The 22,739-nt window shown below is 49.3% G+C and overlaps 2 protein-coding genes across 7 annotated transcripts in view; one reads left to right on the top strand and one right to left on the bottom strand.

Moving 5' to 3' along the window:
* Window positions 1–590, bottom strand: part of SANBR (SANT and BTB domain regulator of CSR) — a 202,157-nt gene extending 201,567 nt beyond the window's left edge. Inside the window, exon 1 of one of the 3 annotated variants that reach the window (XM_063918229.1) lies at window positions 375–590. In XM_063918229.1, the coding sequence (XP_063774299.1) occupies window positions 375–473 (99 nt within the window). In that variant the 5' untranslated portion in view covers window positions 474–590. The remainder of the gene's footprint in view (window positions 1–374) is intronic. The other 2 variants (XM_063918227.1, XM_063918228.1) reach the window with 2 other exon arrangements.
* A 56-nt stretch (window positions 591–646) lies between these two features.
* Window positions 647–22,739, top strand: part of LOC134910336 (uncharacterized) — a 185,063-nt gene continuing 162,970 nt past the window's right edge. Inside the window, exon 1 of one of the 4 annotated variants that reach the window (XM_063918230.1) lies at window positions 647–808. The gene's annotated coding sequence lies outside the window, so the exon portion shown is untranslated. The other 3 variants (XM_063918232.1, XM_063918233.1, XM_063918231.1) reach the window with 3 other exon arrangements.

The raw sequence follows: 22,739 nt of genomic DNA, 5'->3' as shown, positions 1-22,739 counted from the left end.
ATTATGCATTAGTAAGTCACATATTGTGTAGATAATGCTATCATGTCATGTCTAATACTCTGCACAGTGTATTGTTATTATTGTAGTAAGGCTAAACCAGCTATACAATGTTTCCTCACATTTACCATTAGTGATGTGTCTTATAGCGCCACATAATATAAAGAGCTACAATACCTCCACTGCAACTATATTCATTATAATTATATAATTTAGCCTAATCAAAGAATATGCCATATGAAGCCTCTCAGCCGTATTGTATGGATGCATAATGCAAGCACTGTACATGTAAGGCTGTGGCTGCTCTGTGTATACGCCTACATGGTGTATATACTGTATAGAATTATATAGAATCTGACATCCCCGCCAGTAATTACCTGCAGACTCCCTGCCCATAGCGAAGCTCTGGCACCGTTACATTCCGCAGACAGAACAGCCCAGAACGGAGTTAGGAGCCGGGTGATACAGGCTTTCATGTAGCAACCTACCTCGCTCTACCACACCTGCAAAAAATACTGGCCAATCAGCTGGCAGAGATTAGGGCAGCGGACCAATAAGAACAGAGGGATGAGCAGGCAGTATAGAGCGATGGATAGTGTGGGCAGGCGGTGTGACGTCCTGAAGGGTTGGGTTGCATCGCGCGTGGTTGCCGCAGTGCAGCGGCCCCTCCTGCACAGCGTCCTTAGCAACGGGGAGGTAGGCGGGGTCTCTCGCAGGGCTTGTATCCAGGACACACCCGGGACCCCGTGCAGGCCGGTATAGGACCGAGGAGTCTCATGATCACTTCTAGGTGCACTCATCTGTCATAGAGGTAGATCACTTCATGCTCTCCTGTTCTGATGGGATTATCTTTCATGTTTTGGTTAAGCAAGGCGTGCTGGCACTTTTAGTACTCCACAGGTGAAGGTGAGCAGCTCAGAATAGCAGCTCAGGCTCCATAAGTATGCTCTTGCGTTTTGTTAAGTGCTGACATGCCCATAGTGGGCGGTGAGTCGCACATGAGTTTCCTGAAAACTTTACAATTTGGGCAAGTACACATATTGTGGGGCTCATGTAGAGTTTTCTTTATGAAAACATGTTTTGCATTTACGTACTGGATACAAAAATATGGTATATGCGTATGTAACCCCCAATGCCTTATTTCCTAAACAAACAAACAAACTTGGCAGCTAAGGGGTTACTGTGCAGCGTAGCCCCTAATTAGACAAAATATTGAGTCTACAGTATGTGCCCCTGAAGGTTCTGGACCCCAAAATGCGAGGTTGAGGTGAGAGCAGATGTAGCTGCACATTGACTTGCGTATCCTTACACCTGGGAAGTGGGATGGGGGTGGGCATCCATAGGCCAAGTGCATTAAGGATGTGCTAACGCAGTTGTCACCCAATTAGTCTTGGAGGCATTCCTTGCTATGCCTTTTTAGGAGGCTACACTATTGCACATGCTGGAGGGTTGGTGCACAGTTACGCAATGGTAATGATCATCAAGCATTTCTGGTTCACTGATAACAAAGTGATCCCTCCATTGGAGTTTCAGTTTTTTTTATATTAAGTTTAGGCCATCTATTTGTATTATTGTAGTGACATATTTTTATTTTGATTGGAGCAAGAAAAAGAGGCACATTTAATTTCTAGGGGTCAATTCAATTAGCCGAGAGGAGGTTGAGTTGCCATTGCAACAGCGTAGAAACGCCAGCAATGGTACCGCATCTCACACCCCTCATACTGTGAGTTGGTAGTCATTGAGTCTGGAGCTACCATAAGTGTGGCATATTGAATTGCCCGCATACAGGCTTTGATTCATGTTTATAAGTAACTTTACCAAAATGTCTCATGGCGCTATTAAGTATAAACAACTATAAAAGTCACCCTTAGTTGGAAAAAAAATGATAATCAGCTGCTGAGTGTCAATTATGCCTGTGTAAGCATATAAAGAGATGGATCTCCTATTTTAATAAGGGAACCAACACGAAAATATTAGAGAACACTCTGCGCTATTTTGATTTTATCAGGCTTTAAAATAAAATGGAAGTCACATGTACACACAATATTTTCTTTAATAGAACGATCATATTGATCAATATATAGTATAAATGCAATCACCATATAAAAATCCCTCAATAAAAATGCGTATATACACACAAAACTTCATGCTATATATTATAGACAAAGCATAATGATCTCCTGTTTCTAATAAAGCCGGCTTTTTAGACAATTGTGAATGGAGGTAAATCAGATTGTTTTCTAATCTGCATAAAAATGTCAAATAACACCTCTCTGCAGTGACCACGGTGTATAAAAACGGATATCCTTGTTCTCTAAAATTGCATAGCTGGAAAATCTTCAATGCATTCCCTTAACAAGTGCAGAGAGAACGGATAATGAACATAATGATCACCACTTGGTCAATATTGTGTTAGTCTCAAAAGACCAGTGTGCAAAAATTGATTCCAGAGTGCCCGGACCAGCCGCCTGTAAATAAAACACGCTCACCCTCTGTCTCAGTTCGTATGCTGAGTCCAACTGAACGTGTGCTATATTAAAATGGCCAGGTGCGGCTAGGAGGCTCCGGACGTCTCCGTCCTCCAAGATGTAGTTGCCGCTGCAGTTAACAATTGCCGCTGATGTATTAGGCTGGCGTCCGGCGTTACACAGTATCTGTGCAGTATTGTCCACAATGGCAGTAGCACTGTCACCAAGTGTCCCTTCTCTAACACGTTTCGCTCGTTCCTGGAGCTTTTTCAAAGAGTCGAGTTTTGAAAAAGCTCCAGGAACGAGCGAAACGTGTTAGAGAAGGGACACTTGGTGACAGTGCTACTGCCATTGTGGGCAATTCTCCCGCATCCCGGTCTCCTCCCCCCTGCCGCACCTCCGCTCCTCCCACTGCACCCCTCTCCCTACCACTTTTATACCATTACATAGAGAAAGGAGGCAAGGCGATGACGCGATCGCGCTAAATTTGCATCATCGTAGCCCTGCTCCCCGCTTTGCAATACCAATAATGTGGGCATTCTAAAGTGGGGGGGGGGGGGGCTACAATGATGCAAATGCATCACCACGCCCCCATACCACCTCCTCCATGCCCCCTTTGGTGTGACTTGGCTGCTCCCTCCCGGTGGGAGCTGCCACAAAGTAGGTAAGCATGGGCAGATGTAACCTGCCTCCTCAGCCTAACACTAGCCCTTCTAACCGCAGTCTAACTCTAACCTTCCCCCAAGCCTACTCTAGCCCTCCTAACCCACATACCCTCCAACTGTACCTTTTTGGTAGGTACAGTACCTTTTTTTTATGGTCTGTACCTGCCAAAAAGAGCTATGTACCGATTTTTGACTCTCCAAATTGACATTGAAAGTATAGGAAAGGGGGGCGTGGCCATGCCTCCTTTCCTAATTTGTACCAGTTTTCATGTGTAAAATGTCCTGCAGCCTAACTCTAACCCATACTTGCCTACTCTCCCGGAATGGCCGGGAGGCTCCCGAAAATCGGGTGACCCTCCCGGCCCCCCGGAAGAGCAGGCAAGTCTCCCGGAATCAGGGGTCCCCCTGCCCGTCCGCCCACTTAATGTGTAAAGTGGGCGGTCCGGGCAGTTGATGACGCGATTCTTGCTGAATCGCGTCATCATAGCCACGCCCCCTGCAGTGTAATGCCGGGGATCGCGGCATTACAGAGCGGGGGCGTGGCTTAAAGGATGTACCGCCAAAACCCCGCCCCCATCCCACCCCTGCTCCACCCCCGTCCCGCCTCCGGTCCACCTACTCCCCACGCTACAGTCCTCCCCTGCCCCCTTGCTGAGCCGACCTGGCTGCTCTCTCCCGCAGAGAGCAGCCAGAATGTCGGCAAGTATGCTCTAACCTCCCCCTTCAGCCTAACTCTAGCCATCCTAACCGCAGCCTAACTGTAACCTCCCCCCTCAGCCTAACCGTAGTCCTCCTGCCCACAGCCTTACTCTAACCTCCCCTTCAGCCTAACCCTAGTCCTCGTGCCCACGGCCTAACTCGAACCTCACCCTGCAGCCTAACTCTAGTCCTCCTGCCTGCAGTCTAACTCTTACCTCCACTGCAGCCTAACCCTATCCATACTCCCCGCAGCCTAACTCTAACCTCCCCCCTCAGCCCAACCCTAGCCCTCCTAAACACAGCCTAACCTTAACCTCCCCCTGCAGCCTAACCCTAGTCCTCCTGCCGCAGCCTGACCCTAACCTTCGCCTACAACCAAATCCTAGTCCTCCTACCCACAGCCTAACTCTAACCTCCACCGTAGCCGTTCCCTAGCCCTCCTGCCCACAGCCTAACTGTAATGTCAATATTCTGAAAATGTAGACCTGTTTCATGTCAACATTTTAACAATGCAACATTATGAATTGTGATTTTTAAGTGTTTATATAGAAGTTTGAAGAAAAAAAAAAAAAAAAAAAGGAAATCCAGAAACACAGTTCCCATCAGTGCAAAACTTCAACATACATGTCCCACACAATGAGACCCATTTTTCTTCTTTTTAGAGAAAATTATGTGAAAAGAATGCCTTTATATGTAAACCAGTGGCGCCGAACACACAGTGCCGGGGGGCTCGGGAGTGCTTACACATAAGCCCGCCCCAAGACTCCTGTGAAACTAGCCAATGGGAGTCTGGGAGCGGGAAAAGCCTAATGCTGAGTCCCAGGTGCCGCACTACACCTGTGATACACACAGCTCAGGGCCCGCTGATTTAGACAAATCTAAATACATTATTATTCATTGGGAGGGGTGTATCAGAGATACTGTACTCTGGGCCTGATTTAGAGTTGAGCACAAACCCACTATCTCTGCAGTTGAGCATTTATCGGTGGTCTGCGCATGCATATGAGTCATACTGCACATGTGTCAAATTACATTAGGTTATTGTTTACAAAGGGAGTGAAAAAGGGGGGCATTTGTGGGAGGGTTAGGGAGGGGCAGTTAAAATGCAGATGTGTCCCAACCTCTTTAGGGGTGTGTCGCATACTGCTAATGCGACCCCATACACAAAAACAATGGCACTGGCATCTCAGTTTTAGTGCCCATTCTGAGAGTATATAGTCAGGATCCTGACAGTCATAATCCAAACAGCAGAATCCCAATGGTTGCAATGCTGACGCATCCCGAATGTGAGTTTTATGGTTCGGGTTAGTTTAAGGGTTAGAGTTAGGCACTAAGGGGAGGGTTAGAGTTAGGCAGCGGGAGGGGGTGGATAGGGTTAGGCTGAGGGAAGGGATGGTTAGGGTTAGGCTGTGGGGGAGGAGGGTTAGGGTTAGGCTGTGGGCAGGAGGGTTAGGGTTAGGCTGTGGGGGGGGGGGGTTAGGTTAGGCTGCAAGAGGGGTGGGTTAGACTGTGGAAGGGGTGGGTTAGGCTGCGAGAAGGGTGGGTTAGGATGCGTAAGAAGACATTTAGTGTTAGGCTGCCGGAGGGGAAGGTTAGGCTGCAGGAGGGGTGGGTTAGGGATAGGATGCAGGACAGGGAGGTTAGGGTTAGGCTGCGGGAGGGGTGGGTTAGAGTTACGCTGCGAGAGGGGTGGGTTAAGGTTACGCTGCGGGAGGGGTGGGTTAGGGTGAGGCTGCGAGAAGGGTAGGTTAGAATTAGGCTGCAGGAGAGGACGGTTAGGGTTAGGTTGCGGGGAGGTGGGTTAGGCTGCAGGAGGGGTAGGTTAGAATTAGGCTGCAGGAAAGGACGGTTAGGTTGCGGGGAGGTGGGTTAGGCTGCGGGAGGGGTGGGTTAGAGTTAGGCTGCAGGAGAGGACGGTTAGGGTTAGGCTGCAAGAGGGGTGGATTAGGTTTAGGCTACAGGAGGAGTGGGCTAGAGTTAGGCTGTGGGAGGCATAGGCGTTTCTATAATGGGTGCAGTGTGTGCATTGCACATGGGCCCATGGGTCCGGGGGGACCCACACAGCACCCATAGAGTATACTTACCCCTCCAGAGTCCCGCGGCGAGCACAAATCACTTGGAAAACGGCTGCTGCAGCCATTTCCAAGTGATTTGCGCATGCACACTGGAGATGTCCCTGGGAACAAGGCGCAGGCACCATGTTCCCGGAGACCTGCGCATGGGCAGTAGACTCTGGCACTATGCCAGAGTCTACTAGCTGCTGGAGAGGATGGAGCCTGCAACGGAAGCTGCACGTGGGTCCCCTCCTCTCTTGAAATGCCCCTGGTGGGAGGGGTGGGTTAGGGATTGGCTGCGGGAGGGGCAGGGTTAGGATTATGCTGCGGGAAGGGTTGGATAGTATTAGACTGAAAAGGGTGGGTAATTGTTAGGCTGCGGGAGGGGTGGGTTAGGGTTAGGTTACAGGAGGAGTGGGTTAGGGCTAAGGTCAGAATACTCACCGGGATCCATCAGCATTCTGACCGTTGCAATTCCGCTGTCGGGATTCTGTTGATATGCTGACCGTCGGCATTACATACCGGGAACAATTCTAAGTGATTATAGGGTTACTCAGTACTCTGGTAATAGGCTGATCTGCTTCCGATGCTGCGTCTTTATCTGCACTTGATTTGTAAAATCACTGGTGGGCGTCCCGGAGGGTGTGACATCTGAATACAATCATAGCAGTGGTGGCATCAGGTCCTATATCCTGATTAAGGTTTTTTATTCAGCACGGAACGCATTTACACGATTTTTGTGCTAGGTTGCACCTGCAGGGGTTTATCCGCGTGTCCGTGGGCCGGCAAATGCGATCGCATCACATTGATGCAAATGCCTCAGCCTGATTGACAGTGAAAACGGGGGCAGGTCTGTGTGACGTCACACGCGGCCGCTGCGACAGAAAACATGGCCACCTTGCACCTGTCTTTGCAGCCAGGCTGCGCAGGCAGAAGGCATCCCTAGTTTATCAATGTGATCGCAATTGAATTGCGATCACATCGCTGGCGGACATTTGCATGCTGGGCAGCCTTTCCCTGTGCTGGGCGGCTCCCAGCATGCGATCACAAGCAGTTGCAGTTTTGCTAATTTAGCAAAACTGCAACTGATGCTAAATAAGGGCCCTCATTCCGAGTTGTTCGCTCGCTAGCCGCTTTTCGCAGCAGTACACACGCTAAGCCGCCGCCCTCTGGGAGTGTATCTTAGCTTAGCAGAATTGCGAACGAAGTATTCGCAATATTGCGAAAAGATTTTTCTGTGCAGTTTGAGTAGCTCGAGACTTACTCTTCCAGTGCGATCAGTTCAGTGCTTGTCGTTCCTGGTTTGACGTCACAAACACACCCAGCGTTCGCCCAGACACTCCCCCGTTTCATCAGCCACTCCCGCGTTTTTCCCAGAAACGGCAGCGTTTTTTCACACACTCCCATAAAACGGCCAGTTTCCGCCCAGAAACACCCACTTCCTGTCAATCACACTCCGATCACCAGAACGAAGAAAAAACCTTGTAATGCCGTGAGTAAAATACCAAACTTCTTAGCAAATTTACTTGGCGCAGTCGCAGTGCGAACATTGCGCATGCGCAATTAGCGGAAAATCGCTGCGATGCGAAGAAAATTACAGAGCGAACAACTCGGAATGAGGGCCAAGGTCCACAATTAGGGTTGGATTTCCAAGATGGCAAATGGGACTGCAGCCCTAGGCCTCCATATTACAATAGACCCATCATCATCCTGACCACCAGCTCTGTCGGTGTTCAGTGCCCCTAAAATTGTTCTACAGCTTTTTCTCTATCGTCCTAGTGGATGCTGGGGTTCCTGAAAGGACCATGGGGAATAGCGGCTCCGCAGGAGACAGGGCACAAAAAGTAAAGCTTTAGGATCAGGTGGTGTGCACTGGCTCCTCCCCCTATGACCCTCCTCCAAGCCAGTTAGATTTTGTGCCCGGCCGAGAAGGGTGCAATTCTAGGTGGCTCTCATAAAGAGCTGCTTAGAGAGTTTAGCTTAGGTTTTTTATTTTACAGTGATTCCTGCTGGCAACAGGATCACTGCAACGAGGGACAGAGGGGAGAAGAAGTGAACTCACCTGCGTGCAGGATGGATTGGCTTCTTGGCTACTGGACATGAAGCTCCAGAGGGACGATCACAGGTACAGCCTGGATGGTCACCGGAGCCACGCCGCCGGCCCCCTCACAGATGCTGAAGCAAGAAGAGGTCCAGAATCGGCGGCTGAAGACTCCTGCAGTCTTCTTAAGGTAGCGCACAGCACTGCAGCTGTGCGCCATTTTCCTCTCAGCACACTTCACACGGCAGTCACTGAGGGTGCAGGGCGCTGGGGGGGGGCGCCCTGGGAGGCAAATGAAAACCTTTAAAAAGGCTAAAAATACCTCACATATAGCCCCAGAGGCTATATGGAGATATTTACCCCTGCCTAAATGTACTAAATAGCGGGAGACGAGCCCGCCGGAAAAGGGGCGGGGCCTATCTCCTCAGCACACGGCGCCATTTTCTGTCACAGCTCCGCTGGTCAGGAAGGCTCCCAGGTCTCTCCCCTGCACTGCACTACAGAAACAGGGTATAACAGAGAGGGGGGGCAAAATAAATGGCTATATATATATTAATATAAAAGCAGCTATAAGGGAGCACTTAATCATAAGGCTATCCCTGTCATATATAGCGCTTTTTGGTGTGTGCTGGCAGACTCTCCCTCTGTCTCCCCAAAGGGCTAGTGGGTCCTGTCTTCGTATAGAGCATTCCCTGTGTGTCTGCTGTGTGTCGGTACGTGTGTGTCGACATGTATGAGGACGATATTGGCGTGGAGGCGGAGCAATTGCCTGTAATGGTGATGTCACTCTCTAGGGAGTCGACACCGGAATGGATGGCTTATTTAGGAAATTACGTGATAATGTCAACACGCTGCAAAGTCGGTTGACGACATGAGACGGCCGACAAACAATTAGTACGGTCCAGACGTCTCAAAAACACCGTCAAGGGTTTTTAAAACGCCCGTTTACTTTAGTCGGTCGACACAGACACAGACAGGGACACTGAATCCAGTGTCGACGGTGAATAAACAAACGTATTCCTTATTAGGGCCACACGTTAAAGGCAATGAAGGAGGTGTTACGTATTTCTGATACTACAAGTACCACAAAAGAGGGTATTATGTGGGATGTGAAAAAACTACCATAGTTTTTCCTGAATCAGATAAATTAAATAAAGTGTGTGATGATGCGTGGGTTCCCCCCGATAGAAAATTATGGGCGGTATACCCTTTCCCGCCAGAAGTTAGGGCGCGTTGGGAAACACCCCTTAAGGTGGATAAGGCGCTCACACGCTTATCAAAACAAGTGGCGGTACCGTCTATAGATAGGGCCGTCCTCAAGGACCAGCTGACAAGGCTGGAAAATATAATAAAAAGTATATACACACATACTGGTGTTATACTGCGGCCAGCGATCGCCTCAGCCTGGATGTGCAGAGCTAGGGTGGCTTGGTCGGATTCCCTGACTAAAAATATTGATACCCTTGACAGGGACAGTATTTTATTGACTATAGAGCATTTCTATATATGCGAGATGCACAGAGGGATATTTGCACTCTGGCATCATGAATAAACGCGATGTCCATAACTGCCAGAAGATGTTATGGACACGACAGTGGTCAGGTGATGCAGATTCCAAACGGCACAGTATGGCCGTATAAAGGAAGAGGACTTGTTTGGGGTCGGTCCATCGGACCTGGTGGTCACGGCAACTGCTGGAAAATCCACCGTTTTTTACCCTAAGTCACATCTCTGCAGAAAAAGACACCGTCTTTTCAGCCTCAGTCCTCTCGTCCCTATAAGATCATATCTGCCCAGGGATAGAGGAAAGGGAAGAAGACTGCAGCAGGCAGCCCATTCCCAGGAACAGAAGCGTTCCACCGCGTCTGACAAGTTCTCAGCATGGCGCTGAGACCGTACAGGACCCCTGGATCCTACAAGTAGTATCCCGGGGGTACAGATGGGAATGTCGAGACGTTTCCCCTTCGCAGGCTCCTGAAGTCTGCTTTACCAAGTCTCCCTCCGACAAGGAGGTAGTATGGGAAAAAATTCACAAGCTGTATTCCCAGCAGGTGATAATTAAATTACCCCTCCTACTACAGAAAAGGGGTATTATTCCACACTATATTGTGGTACTGAAGCCAGAAGGCTAGGTGAGACTTATTCTAAAAAATTTTTTTTGAACACTTACAAAGGTTCAAATTAAGATGAAGTCACTCAGAGCAGTGATAACGAACCAGGAAGAAGGGGACTATATAGTGTCCCGGGACATCAGGGATGCTTACCTCTATGTCCCAAATTTGCCCTTCTCACTAAGGGTACCTCAGGTTCGTGGTGCAGAACTGTCACTATCAGTTTCAGACGCTGCCGTTTGGATTGTCCACGGCACCCCGGGGTCTTTACCAAGGTAATGGCCGAAATGATGATTCTTCTTCGAAGAAAAGGCGTCTTAATTATCCCTTACTTGGACGATCTCCTGATAGGGGCATAGTCCAGGGAACAGTTGGAGGTCGGAGTAGCACTATCTCGGATACTGCTACAATCAGCACGGGTGGATTCTAAATATTCCAAAATCGCAGCTGATCCCGACGACACGTCTGCTGTGCCTAGGGATGATTCTGCACATAGTCCAGAAAAAGGTGTTTCTCCCGGAAGAGAAAGCCAGGGAGTTATCCGAGCAAGTCAGGAACCTCCTAAAAACAGTGCATCATTGCACAAGGGTCCTGGTAAAAATGGTGGCTTCCTACGAAGCAATTCCATTCGGCAGATTTCACGTAAGAACTTTTCAGTGGGATCTGCTGGACAAATGGTCCGGATCGCATCTTCAGATGCATCAGCGGATAACCCAATATCCAAGGACAAGGGTGTCTCTCCTGTGGTGGTTATAGAGTGCTCATCTTCTAGAGGGCCGCAGATTCGGCATTCAGGATTGGATGCTGGTAACCACGGAGCCCAGCCTGAGAGGCTGGGGAGCAGTCACACAAGGGAAAAATTTCCAGGGAGTGTGATCAAGTATGGAGACTTTTCTCCACATAAATATACTGGAGCTAAGGGTAAATTTATAATGCTCTAAGCTTAGCAAGACCTCTGCTTCAAGGTCAGCCGGTATTGATCCAGTGGGAAAAACATCACGGCAGTCGCCCACGTAAACAGACAGGGCGACACAAGAAGAAGGAGGGCAATGGCAGAAACTGCAAGGACTTTTCGCTGGGCGGAAAATCATGTGATAACACTGTCAGCAGTTTTTCATCCCGGGAATGGAAACTGGGAAGCAGACTTCCTCAGCACGACCTCCACCCGGGAGAGTGGAAACTTCATTGAGAAGTTTTTTCCACATGATTGTAAACCGTTGGGAAATACCAAAGGTGGACATGATGGCGTCCCGTCTGAACAAAAAACGGGACAGGTATTGCGCCAGGTCAAGAGACTCTCAGGCAATAGATGTGGACGTTCTGGTAACACCGGGGGTGTACCAGTCGGTGTATGTGTTCCCTCCTCTGCTTCTCATACCTAAGGTGCTGAGAATTATAAGACGTAGAGGAGTAAGAACTATACTCATGGCTCCGGATTGGCCAAGAAGGACTTGGTACCCGGAACTTCAAGAGATGCTTACAGAGGTCTTATGGCCTCTGCCGCTAAGAAGGGACTTGCTTCAGCAAGTACCATGTCTGTTCCAAGACTTACCGCAGCTGCGTTTGTCGGCATGGCGATGGAAAGCCGGATCCTAAGGGAAAAAAAGGCATTCCGGAAGAGGTCATTCCTACCCTGGTCAAAGCCAGAAAGGAGGTGACCGCACAACATTATCACCACGTGTGGCGAAAATATGTTGCGTGGTGTGAGGCCAGGAAGGCCCCACAAAGAAATTTCAACTCGGTCGTTTCCTGCATTTCCTGCAAACAGGAGTGTCTATGGGCCTCAAATTGGGGTCCATTAAGGTTCAAATTCGGCCCTGTAAATTTTCTTCCAGAAAGAATTGACTTCAGTTCCTGAAGTCCAGAAGTTTGTCAAGGGAGTATTGCATATACAAACCCCTTTTTTGTGCCTCCAGTGGCACTGTGGGATCTCAACGTAGTTCTGGGATTCCTCAAATCACATTGGTTTAAAACCAGTCAAATATGTGGATTTGAAGCATCTCACATAAAAAGTGACCATGCTCTTGGCCCTGGCCTGGACCAGGCGAGTGTCAAATTGGTGGTTTTTTCTCAAAAAAGCCCATATCTGTTTGTCCATTCGGACAGGGCAGAGCTGCGGACTCGTCCCCAGTTCTCTCCCTAAGGTGGTGTCAGTGTTTCACCTGAACCAGCTTATTGTGGTGCCTTGCACCTACTAGGGACTTGGAGGACTCCAAGTTGCTAGAAGTTGTCAGGGCCCTGAAAATATGTTCCAGGACAGCTGGAGTCAGAAAATCTGACTCGCTGTTTATACTGTATGCACCCAACAAGTTGGGTGCGCCTGCTTCTAAGCAGTCGATTGCTCGTTGGATTTGTAACACAATTCAACTTGCACATTCTGAGGCAGGCCTGCCACAGTCTAAATCGGTTAAGGCCCATTCCACAAGGAAGGTGGGCTCATCTTGGGCGGCTGCCCGAGAGGTCTCGGCATTACAACTCTGCCGAGCAGATACGTGGTCAGGGGAGAACACGTTTGTAAAATTCTACAAATTTGATATCCTGGCAAAAGAGGACCTGGAGTTCTCTCATTCGGTGCTGCAGAGTCATCCGCACTCTCCCGCCCGTTTGGGAGCTTTGGTATAATCCCCATGGTCCTTTCAGGAACCCCAGCATCCACTAGGACGATAGAGAAAATAAGAATTTACTTACCGATAATTCTATTTCTCGGAGTCCGTAGTGGATGCTGGGCGCCCATCCCAAGTGCGGATTATCTGCAATACTTGTACATAGTTACAAAAATCGGGTTATTATTGTTGTGAGCCATCTTTTCAGAGGCTCCGCTGTTATCATACTGTTAACTGGGTTTAGATCACAAGTTGTACGGTGTGATTGGTGTGGCTGGTATGAGTCTTACCCGGGATTCAAAATTCCTCCCTTATTGTGTACGCTCGTCCGGGCACAGTACCTAACTGGCTTGGAGGAGGGTCATAGGGGGAGGAGCCAGTGCACACCACCTGATCCTAAAGCTTTACTTTTTGTGCCCTGTCTCCTGCGGAGCCGCTATTCCCCATGGTCCTTTCAGGAACCCCAGCATCCACTACGGACTCCGAGAAATAGAATTATCGGTAAGTAAATTCTTATTTTTACTTTTCCCCTGTCTCTATGGTGCACAGACAAGCAACCATATAGGTAGCTTCTGATATCACTATGCAACTCCCTAATTCAGTGGATCAGAAACTGGGTGCATTGGAACTCTGGGGTGCCTCAAGGCAGGGTTGCCACTGGTTGGTGGTTCGGGACCAAATCAAATTTATTATGGTCTATTTTATAGGCATAGCCAGTGCTGGTGTCTGCCAATCATGCTCTTCTCCCTGTACACAAATGACTGCACGTCACAGGCGCACTCGATAAAGATCATCAAATCCGCCAACGACACCACCGTCATCGTACTCATCAAGGACAGGGACGAATCGGCCTATAGACGGAAAGTAGACTGGTTGGCCCAGTGTCGCAGCCACAACAACCTTGAGCTCAACCCCCTCAAAACTGTCGAGATGATAGTGGACCTCAGGAAGAAGTCAGCTAGTGCACCTCCGCTAACGATTGCTGACAGTGTGGTATCACTAGTGGACTCCTTCAAGTTCCTAGCGATCACAATCTCCCGGGACCTTAACTGGGGGTCCAACGCTGATGCCATTGTCGGGAAAGCGCAGCAGATGTTGTTCTTCCTCAGGCAACTAAGGTAGTTCAACATCCCACAGAAGTTTCTGCTTCTCTTCTACTCCGCGATTGTGGAGTCGGTACTGTGCTCCTCGATACAGGTATGGTACGGCTCCGCCAGCACGAGGGACAGATGCAGGCTCCACTATATATGTCCAAAAGGTGGTCAGAACCGCAGAGAAGATCATCAGGGCCAACCTTCCCTCATCCAGGACCTGTACCTGTCCACAGCTAAAAAACAGCCACCCCGGCGACAGCATGTTTAACTTGCTTCCTTCAAGAAGGCGTTACAGGGCCATTCCCGCCAGGGTCCACCAGGAGCCTCAAAAGTTTCTTTCCCCAAGCAGTCCGCCTGCTGAACTCCTGAACATTGGACTGACTAGACGTATATGTAACTCACTTGTGTCCCTACGGTATACATATCTGTATGACTTTACTTGCCCCCCCACCTGCTTATCTGTTACCTACTTGGCTGTTGTATAGCAAACCGAAGACAAATTCCTAGTATACGCAAGTATACCTGGCCAATAAAGCTGATTCTGATAAACCATATGGGCAAAACAGAAGCACAACCCTGTCCTCCACCATAACTGAGCAATGTGTATCCAGCCAATGTGACTTGCGTCATGAGCTGACATTGGCAAATGCATACACACTTGCTGAGGGCGATGGAGCAGCAGCAGTGGCCATGCTGTATTTGGGCCAGAGTCTACTGCGCTTGCGTAGGGCTCCATTAGCACATATATTATATTACCAGCTTGTTGTGAAAGAAGTCCATCCAGACTCTAGCAAGACGGCTCGCAGCTGGTGGTAGCTAACAGTTGGGAACACTGTATGTCCCAAACTCTTGCTTATCAATCCTGGTCTGAATAAGAAAGGACAAGTTGCCCAAAAGTGTCCAGTCGATAAAGTACTTATCGCGTTCCATCATGGAATTAGAGCCACAACTTCTTCAGAAGAATGTATCACATACCTCCCAACTGTCCCAAATTCAGTGGGACTGTCCTAGTTTCCATCTACTGTCCCACCCGCCGGGGGGGGGGGATGATGATGACTACTCTGTGCGCTTACAGAGAATGGATGAATGACATCAAAGTGCAGGAGGACACTGGGAGCTGCCCCCTGCATGAATGTGTCGCACTGGGGGCATGGCCACACGGATTCGGGATCAGACCCCCTTTCTAGTGCGTAAAGTCCTACTGCTGTGTTTACTAAAATAGAAAGGTGTGGTATCATACAGTTTAAGATGGCTGCCTTGTATATCCAAAGAGCAGATCAAACAAATATCAGGTGGGGAACCATAGCCTTATGTAAGAATAATAAATACATTTCTCTGACGTCCTAGTGGATGCTGGGTACTCCGTAAGGACCATGGGGTATAGACGGGCTCCGCAGGAGACTGGGCACTCTTAAAAGAAAGATTAGGTACTATATCTGGTGTGCACTGGCTCCTCCCTCTATGCCCCTCCTCCAGACCTCAGTTAGTATCTGTGCCCGGCCAGAGCTGGATGCACCCTTGGGGCTCTCCTGAGCTTCCTAGAAAAGAAAGTATTTGTTAGGTTTTTTATTTTCAGTGAGATCTGCTGGCAACAGACTCACTGCTACGTGGGACTGAGGGGAGAGAAGCGAACCTACCTGCTTGCAGCTAGCTTGGGCTTCTAAGGCTACTGGACACCATTAGCTCCAGAGGGATCGAACACAGGCCCAGTCCTCGGTCGTCCGGTCCCGGAGCCGCGCCGCCGTCCCCCTTGCAGAGCCAGAAGAACGAAGAGAAGTTGAAAATCGGCGGCTGAAGACTCCGGTCTTCATTAAGGTAGCGCACAGCACTGCAGCTGTGCGCCATTGCTCCCTTAGCACACCACACACTCCGGTCACTGATGGGTGCAGGGTGCTGGGGGGGGGGGGGGGGGGGCGCCCTGGGCAGCAATTAGATTACCTTACTTGGCGAAAAGCACATAATACAGTCTGATAAACTGTATATGTGCATTAACCCCCGCCATTAAAGTACATAAAAGGACAGAAGCCCGCCGCTGAGGGGGCCGGGCCTTCTTCCTCAGCACACCGGCGCCATTTTCTCTTCACAGCTCAGCTGGAAGGAAGCTCCCCAGGCTCTCCCATGCAGTATCCTGGTACACAAAGGGTAAAAAAGAGAGGGGGGGCACATAAATTTAGGCGCAAAACTGTGTATATAAGCTGCTATAGGGGAAAAATCACTCAGTATAGTGTACATCCCTGTATTATATAGCGCTGTGGTGTGTGCTGGCATACTCTCTCTCTGTCTCTCCAAAGGGCCTGGTGGGGGAACTGTCTTCAAATAGAGCATCCCCTGTGTGTGTGGTGTGTCGGTACGCGTTTGTCGACATGTCTGAGGTAAAAGGCTCCTCTAAGGAGGTGATAGAGCGGATAAGTGTGTGGGAGGGTGTCTCCGTCAACAACGCCGACACCTGTTTGGATATGTGTAAGTGCTGAGGTAAAATTATTGCACAAAAGGTTAGGGAACAGAAAGGAAATCTACCCTGGGCTGTCCCTATGTCACAGAGTCCTTCAGAGTCTCTCTATGTTCACTATCCAAAATAACAAAGTATCGACACGGAGTTTAACTCCACTGTCGACTACGATAATGCAAAGTTACAGCCAAGAGGGCTAAAAGATATTTAATATATGATTATTGGAATAAAAGATGATTTGCATATCACTGATGACTCATCTGTCCCTGACACGAGAGTACACATGTTAAGGGGAAGAATGCTGAGGTAAATTTCCCTCCTTTCATGAGGAAAAAGAGCGGGAATCTCCAGACAAGAGACGGCAGCTTCCCACAAGAGAATTCTCAGGCTGTATCCTTTCCCCACTAGGGCCAGGATGTGTTGAGAATCTTCCCCTTGGGTGTCCTGTTTGCACTAGCTATTCTCAGGGATCCTGCAGATAGCGTGCACATTCTAGTATACTACCCAGACCGGCGATTGTGTCGGCATGGGTTTATAGCGCTGTGGCAGCGTGGACAGGTACCTTGTCAGCAGAGATTGAGACCCTAGTATGCATATAAATATATTAAGATGCTGTCTTAAGTGATAGATATATAATTATAAAGCATGCCCAAAGGGACATGAGTATACTGGGTCCTAGAGACAAAAGCTATGTCGATTTCTGCTTGACGTGTCCTGTAGAATATACATTGGACAGATGATGCCGACTTAAGAGGCATATGGAAGGCTGAGGATTGTGTGGAGAAAGGTTCTCGGGCCTGGTCTCCACAATTATAGCTGGTAATTCTGATATTTTGCCTTATATTCCTGCACAGCCTAGGAAAGCACAACATTATTAAATGCAGCTTTTCGAATAAAGAAACAAGAAAGTCTGAGGTGCGTCCTTTCTTGTCAGAGCCGGGGGCAGAGGAAAGAAGCTGTACAACACAGCTAGTCCCCAGGAACAGAAGTCCTCCCCGGCCTCTACAAAAATCCACCGCATGTCGCTGGGGCTCCACAGGCGGAGCTAGGCACGGTGGGGACACGCCTTCGTAAGTTCAGCCACAAGTGGGTTCACTCCCTGTTAGATCCCTGGGCAATAGAAATTGTATCGCAGGGATACAGGCTGGACTGTGAGAAGATGCCCCCTCACCGAGGACCCGGCGGGCTTCCCCCCAAGAGAGGGAGCCAGTGTTAACTGCAATTCGTAAATTGTATCTTCAACAGGTGGTGGTCAAGGGTCCCCTCCTTCAACAAGAGGGTGTTATTATTCGACCATGTTATAATCCCGAAACCAGACGGTTCGGTTAGACCCATATTGAATTAAAATCCCTGAATATATACCTGAAAAGGTTCAGGTTCAAGATGGAATCGCTAAGAGCGGTCATTGCATGCCTGAAATGAATCGGGACATAAGGGATGCATACCTTCGTGTCCCCATTTATCCACCTCATCAGGCGTACCTCAGAATTGCGGTACGGGATTGTCATTACCAATTTCACCAAGGTAATGGCGGATATGATGGTGCTCCTGCGGAAGCAAGGTGTCACTATTATCACATACTTGGATGATCTCCTCATAAAAGCGAGATCAAGAGAGCAGTTGCTGGACAGCGTATCACCTTCTCTGGAAGTGTAACGGCAACACGACTGGATTCTATATATTCCGAAGTCGCAGTTGGTTCCTACAGCTCATCTGCCTCGCCTAGGCATGATCCTAGACACAGACCAGAAGAGGGTTTATCTCCCGATAGAGAGAGCTCAGGAGCTCATGACACTGGTCAGGAATCCATTGAAAACCAAAACAGGTGTCAGTGCATCACTGCACTCGAGTCCTGGGAAGGATGATGGCATCATACGAGGCCATCCCCTTCGGCTGGTTCCATGCAAGGACAATGGAACTTACTGGACAAGTGGTCCGGATCACATCTTCAGATGCATCGGTTAATCACCGTATCCCCCAGGGCCAGGGTGTCTCTCCTGTGGTGGCTGCGGAGTGTTCACCTTCTCGAAGGCCGCAGATTCGGCATTCAGGACTGGGTCCTGGTGACCACGGATGCAAGCCTCCGAGGGTGGGGGGCAGTTACACAGGGAAGAAAATTCCAAGGTTTGTGGTCAAGCCAACAGACTTGCCTTCACATCAATATCCTGGAACTAAGGGCCATATACAACGCCCTAAGTCAAGCGGAGTTCCTGCTTTGCGACCAACCGGTTCTGATCCAGTCAGACCGCAGGGGCTCATGTAAACCGCCAGGGCGGCACAAGGAGCAGGGTGGCGAGGGTAGAAGCCACCAGAATTCTTCGCTGGGCGGAGAATCAAGTAAGCGCACTGTCAGCAGTGTTCATTCCGGGAGTGGACACGACCTCCACCCGGGAAAGTGGTGACTTCATCAGGAAGTCTTCACGCAGTTTTGCAAATTGATGGAAACTGCCTCAGGTGGACTACATGGCGTCCCACCTCAATAAAAAGATAAAAAAAGGTTTTACGCTGGGTCAAGGGACTCTCAGGCGATAGCTGTGGTCGCACTAGTAACACCGTGGGTGTTCCAGTCGGTCTATATATTCCCTCCTCTTCCTCTCAGACCCAAGGGCTGAGAATTGTAATAAACGGAGGAGTGTGAACAATATTCTTTGCTCCGGATTGGCCAAGAAGGACTCGGTACCCGGAACTGCAAGAAATGCTCTCAGAGGACCCATGGCCTCTGCCTCTCAGTCAGGACATGTTGCAACAGGGACCCTGTCTGATCCAAGACTTACCGCGGCTGCGTTGGACGGCATGGCGGTTGAACACCGGATCCTAGCGGAAAAGGGCATTCCGGATGCAGTTATTCCTACGCTGATAAAGGCTAGGAAAGACATGACAGCAAGACTTTTTCACTGTATATGGCGAAAATAGGTTGCTTGGTGTGTGGCCGGGAAGGCCCTACAGAGGAATTCCAGGGGGGTCGATTCCTGCACTTCCTACAGTCAGGAGCAGGGCCGTAACTACGTGTGTGCCAAGTGGGCTTGGCACACAGCGCAGTTGCCCTGAGGGCGCAACGGCCAGCGGCATGTAATGAGTCAAATTGACTCATTACATGCCGCCTCTGTGTGCGCCGTGCGCGGCTGGAGGGAGAAGAGACCAGCGCCGGGTTCAAGGAGGAGGAGGAAGGGGGAGCAGGGAGCCGCAGCAGCGCTATTTGATTGGTAGTAAGCGCCGCTGCAGCATCCCCCTCTCCTTCTGTATTGGCTGCCCGGCGCTGCTATGGATGCTGGGATGCGGTTCCTTCATCCCAGCATCCATAGCAGCGCCAGGCAGCCAATACAGAAGGAGAGGGGGATGCTGCAGCGGCGCTTACTACCAATCAAATAGCGCTGCTGCGGCTCCCTGCTCCCCCTCCCTCCTTCTCATCTCACTGCCTGCACCGAGAGGGAGATCAATGCCAGCACGAGGAGCCTGTCAGCGGGGAGAAGGTAAGTATATCCCTCTCTCTCTTTCTTTCTCTCTCTCTCTCTCTCAGGGGGACACCGTCTGCCGCAATGTGTAAAAAGGGGTCCTGGCTGCCGCAATGTATAAAAAGGGGGTCTGGCTGCCGCAATATGTAAAAAGGGGTCCTGGCTGCCGTAATGTGTAAAAAGGGGTCCTGGCTGCCGCAATGTATAAAAAGGGGGTCTGGCTGCCGCAATGTGTAAAAAGGGGTCCTGGCTGCCGCAATGTGTAAAATGGGGTCTTGGCTGCCGCAATGTGTAAAAAGGAGGCCTGGCTGCCGCAATGTGTAAAGAGGGGGACTGGCTGCCGTAATGTGTAAAAAGGGGGACGCTGTCTGCTGTAATGTATAAAAGGGGCTCTACCTGGTGTAGTGGCGCTACTGTGCAGCGTAATTTGAATAATGTAGACTACTGTGCACCGTAGTATGAATTGCTATTATTTTGTGGCCACGCCCCTTCCCTGTGAAGCCACGCCCCTATAAATTTTTCGCGCGCCTACGGCGCACACTGCCCCCATCTTGCATGGGGGGGCGCCACTGTCGTTTCTTGCACACAGCGCTAAAATGCCTAGTTACGGCACTGGTCAGGAGTGACTATGGGCCTAAAATTAGGATCCATAAGGGCCAAGATTTCGGCCCTATCCCTTTTTCTCTCAAAAAAAACTGGCTTCACTGCCTGAAGTTCGGACGTTGTTACAGGGGTGCTGCATATTCAGCCCCTTTTGTGCCTCCAGTGGCACCTTGGGATCTTAACGTGTGTTGGATTCCTAAAATCCCACTGGTTTGAGCCACTTAAGACCGTGGAGCTAAAATATCTCACGTGGAAAGTGGTCATGCTTTTGGCCTTAGCTTGGACTAGGCGTGTGTCAGAATTGGCGGCTTTGTCGTGTAAAAGCCCATATCTGATCTTCCATATGGAAGGGGCAGAATGGAGGACTCGTTCCCAATTTCTCCCTAAGGTGGTATCATCGTTTCATTTGAACCAACCTATTGTGGTGCCTGCGGCTACTAGGGACTTGGAGGATTCCAAGTTGCTGGACGTAGTCCGGGCCCTGAAACTTTATGTTTCCAGGACGGCTAGAGTCAGAAAAACTGACTCGCTATTTATCCTGCATGCACCCAACAAGCTGGGTGCTCATGCTTCAAAGCAGACTATTGCTCGCTGGATCTGTAGCACCATTCAGCTTGCACATTCTGCGGCTGGACTGCCGCATCCTAAATCAGTAAAAGCCCATTCCACGAGGAAGGTGGGCTCTTCTTGGGCGGCTGCCCGAGGGGTCTCGGCTTTACAACTTTGCCGAGCTGCTACTTGGTCGGGTTCAAACACTTTTGCAAAATTCTACAAGTTTGATACCCTGGCTGAGGAGGACCTTGAGTTTGCTCATTCGGTGCTGCAGAGTCATCCGCACTCTCCCGCCCGTTTGGGAGCTTTGGTATAATCCCCATGGTCCTTACGGAGTACCCAGCATCCACTAGGACGTCAGAGAAAATAAGAATTTACTCACCGGTAATTCTATTTCTCGTAGTCCGTAGTGGATGCTGGGAGCCCGTCCCAAGTGCGGACTCTCTGCAATACATGTATATAGTTATTGCTTAACTAAAGGGTTATTGTATGAGCCATCTGTTGAGAGAGGCTCAGTTATTGTTCATACTGTTAACTGGGTATAGTTATCACGAGTTGTACAGTGTGATTGGTGTGGCTGGTATGAGTCTTACCCTGGATTCCAAATCCATTCCTAGTAATGTCAGCTCTTCCGGGCACAGTTTCCCTTACTAAGGTCTGGAGGAGGGGCATAGAGGGAGGAGCCAGTGCACACCAGATATAGTACCTAATCTTTCCTTTAAGAGTGCCCAGTCTCCTGCGGAGCCCGTCTATACCCCATGGTCCTTACGGAGTACCCAGCATCCACTACGGACTACGAGAAATAGAATTACCGGTGAGTAAATTCTTATTTTAATAAATAAAAGGCAATCATTACCTAATATCACCTATTATGTAATCAGCAAACAAGTTTGCTAAAACATTATAAAACTTAAGAATAAAAAAGTAATTTTTTTTTATTTAACCAAATAATGCATTATAACAGCTGGTTCCAAGTCCGTGTCACGTGATGTATACAACCAAAATTGAACGGAACAAACCAATCATGTCAATCTCTACAGAGTGCTAGAATGAAATAGAGAGGGAGTCTGAGTAATCCGCTCTACCCTGTCACATGATGTAAACATTACCATGTGACCAGAATGGACCAATCATGGAAATTGTGGTTAAAAAAAAAACAGAAGGAGGCCTGGATGTTGTGTTCCACCTGGTCACATGGTATACTAGGTCACATGTAAATATTTATATCATGTAACACTCACACTGTCACACTGTATCCAGCTCTTCACTAGTACGGGTTCTCATTGGAGCCTGTCTCCTGGCAAGAGAAAATTAGTAAATTCTGAATTTATGCAAAAATATATATTACATCTGCATTAAAAATATGGATTGTGATAATTATGCATCCCAAGTATGTAGCAGAAGTCTGCAAGATTTAAAACTGCAGTCAGTCTTAGTATGGGAAGAAGTAGCAACCATTCCTTATTGGTTAAAATGCAGTCCTGGGTATAGAGTGATCTTGGGTAATCTTGGGTAATATCAATATTTCTCTAACGTCCTAGTGGATGCTGGGAACTCCGTAAGGACCATGGGGAATAGCGGGCTCCGAAGGAGGCTGGGCACTCTAGAAAGATCTTAGACTACCTGGTGTGCACTGGCTCCTCCCACTATGACCCTCCTCCAAGCCTCAGTTAGATTTCGTGCCCGGCCGAGGTTGGATGCACACTAGGGGCTCTCCTGAGCTCTTAGAAAGTTATAGACTTAGAATTTGTTATTTTCAGTGAGACCTGCTGGCAACAGGCTCACTGCAGCGAGGGACTAAGGGGAGAAGAAGCGAACTCGCCTGCTTGCAGCCGGATTGGGCTTCTTAGGCTACTGGACACCATTAGCTCCAGAGGGATCGACCGCAGGCCCAGCCTTGATGTTCGGTCCCGGAGCCGCGCCGCCGTCCCCCTTACAGAGCCAGAAGCAA

The sequence above is a fragment of the Pseudophryne corroboree genome, chromosome 4, assembly GCF_028390025.1.
Source record: "Pseudophryne corroboree isolate aPseCor3 chromosome 4, aPseCor3.hap2, whole genome shotgun sequence".
Lineage (NCBI taxonomy): Eukaryota > Metazoa > Chordata > Amphibia > Anura > Myobatrachidae > Pseudophryne > Pseudophryne corroboree.
The sequence above is the reverse complement of the archived record's forward strand: the minus strand, read 5'-3'. Positions and strand labels throughout refer to the sequence as shown.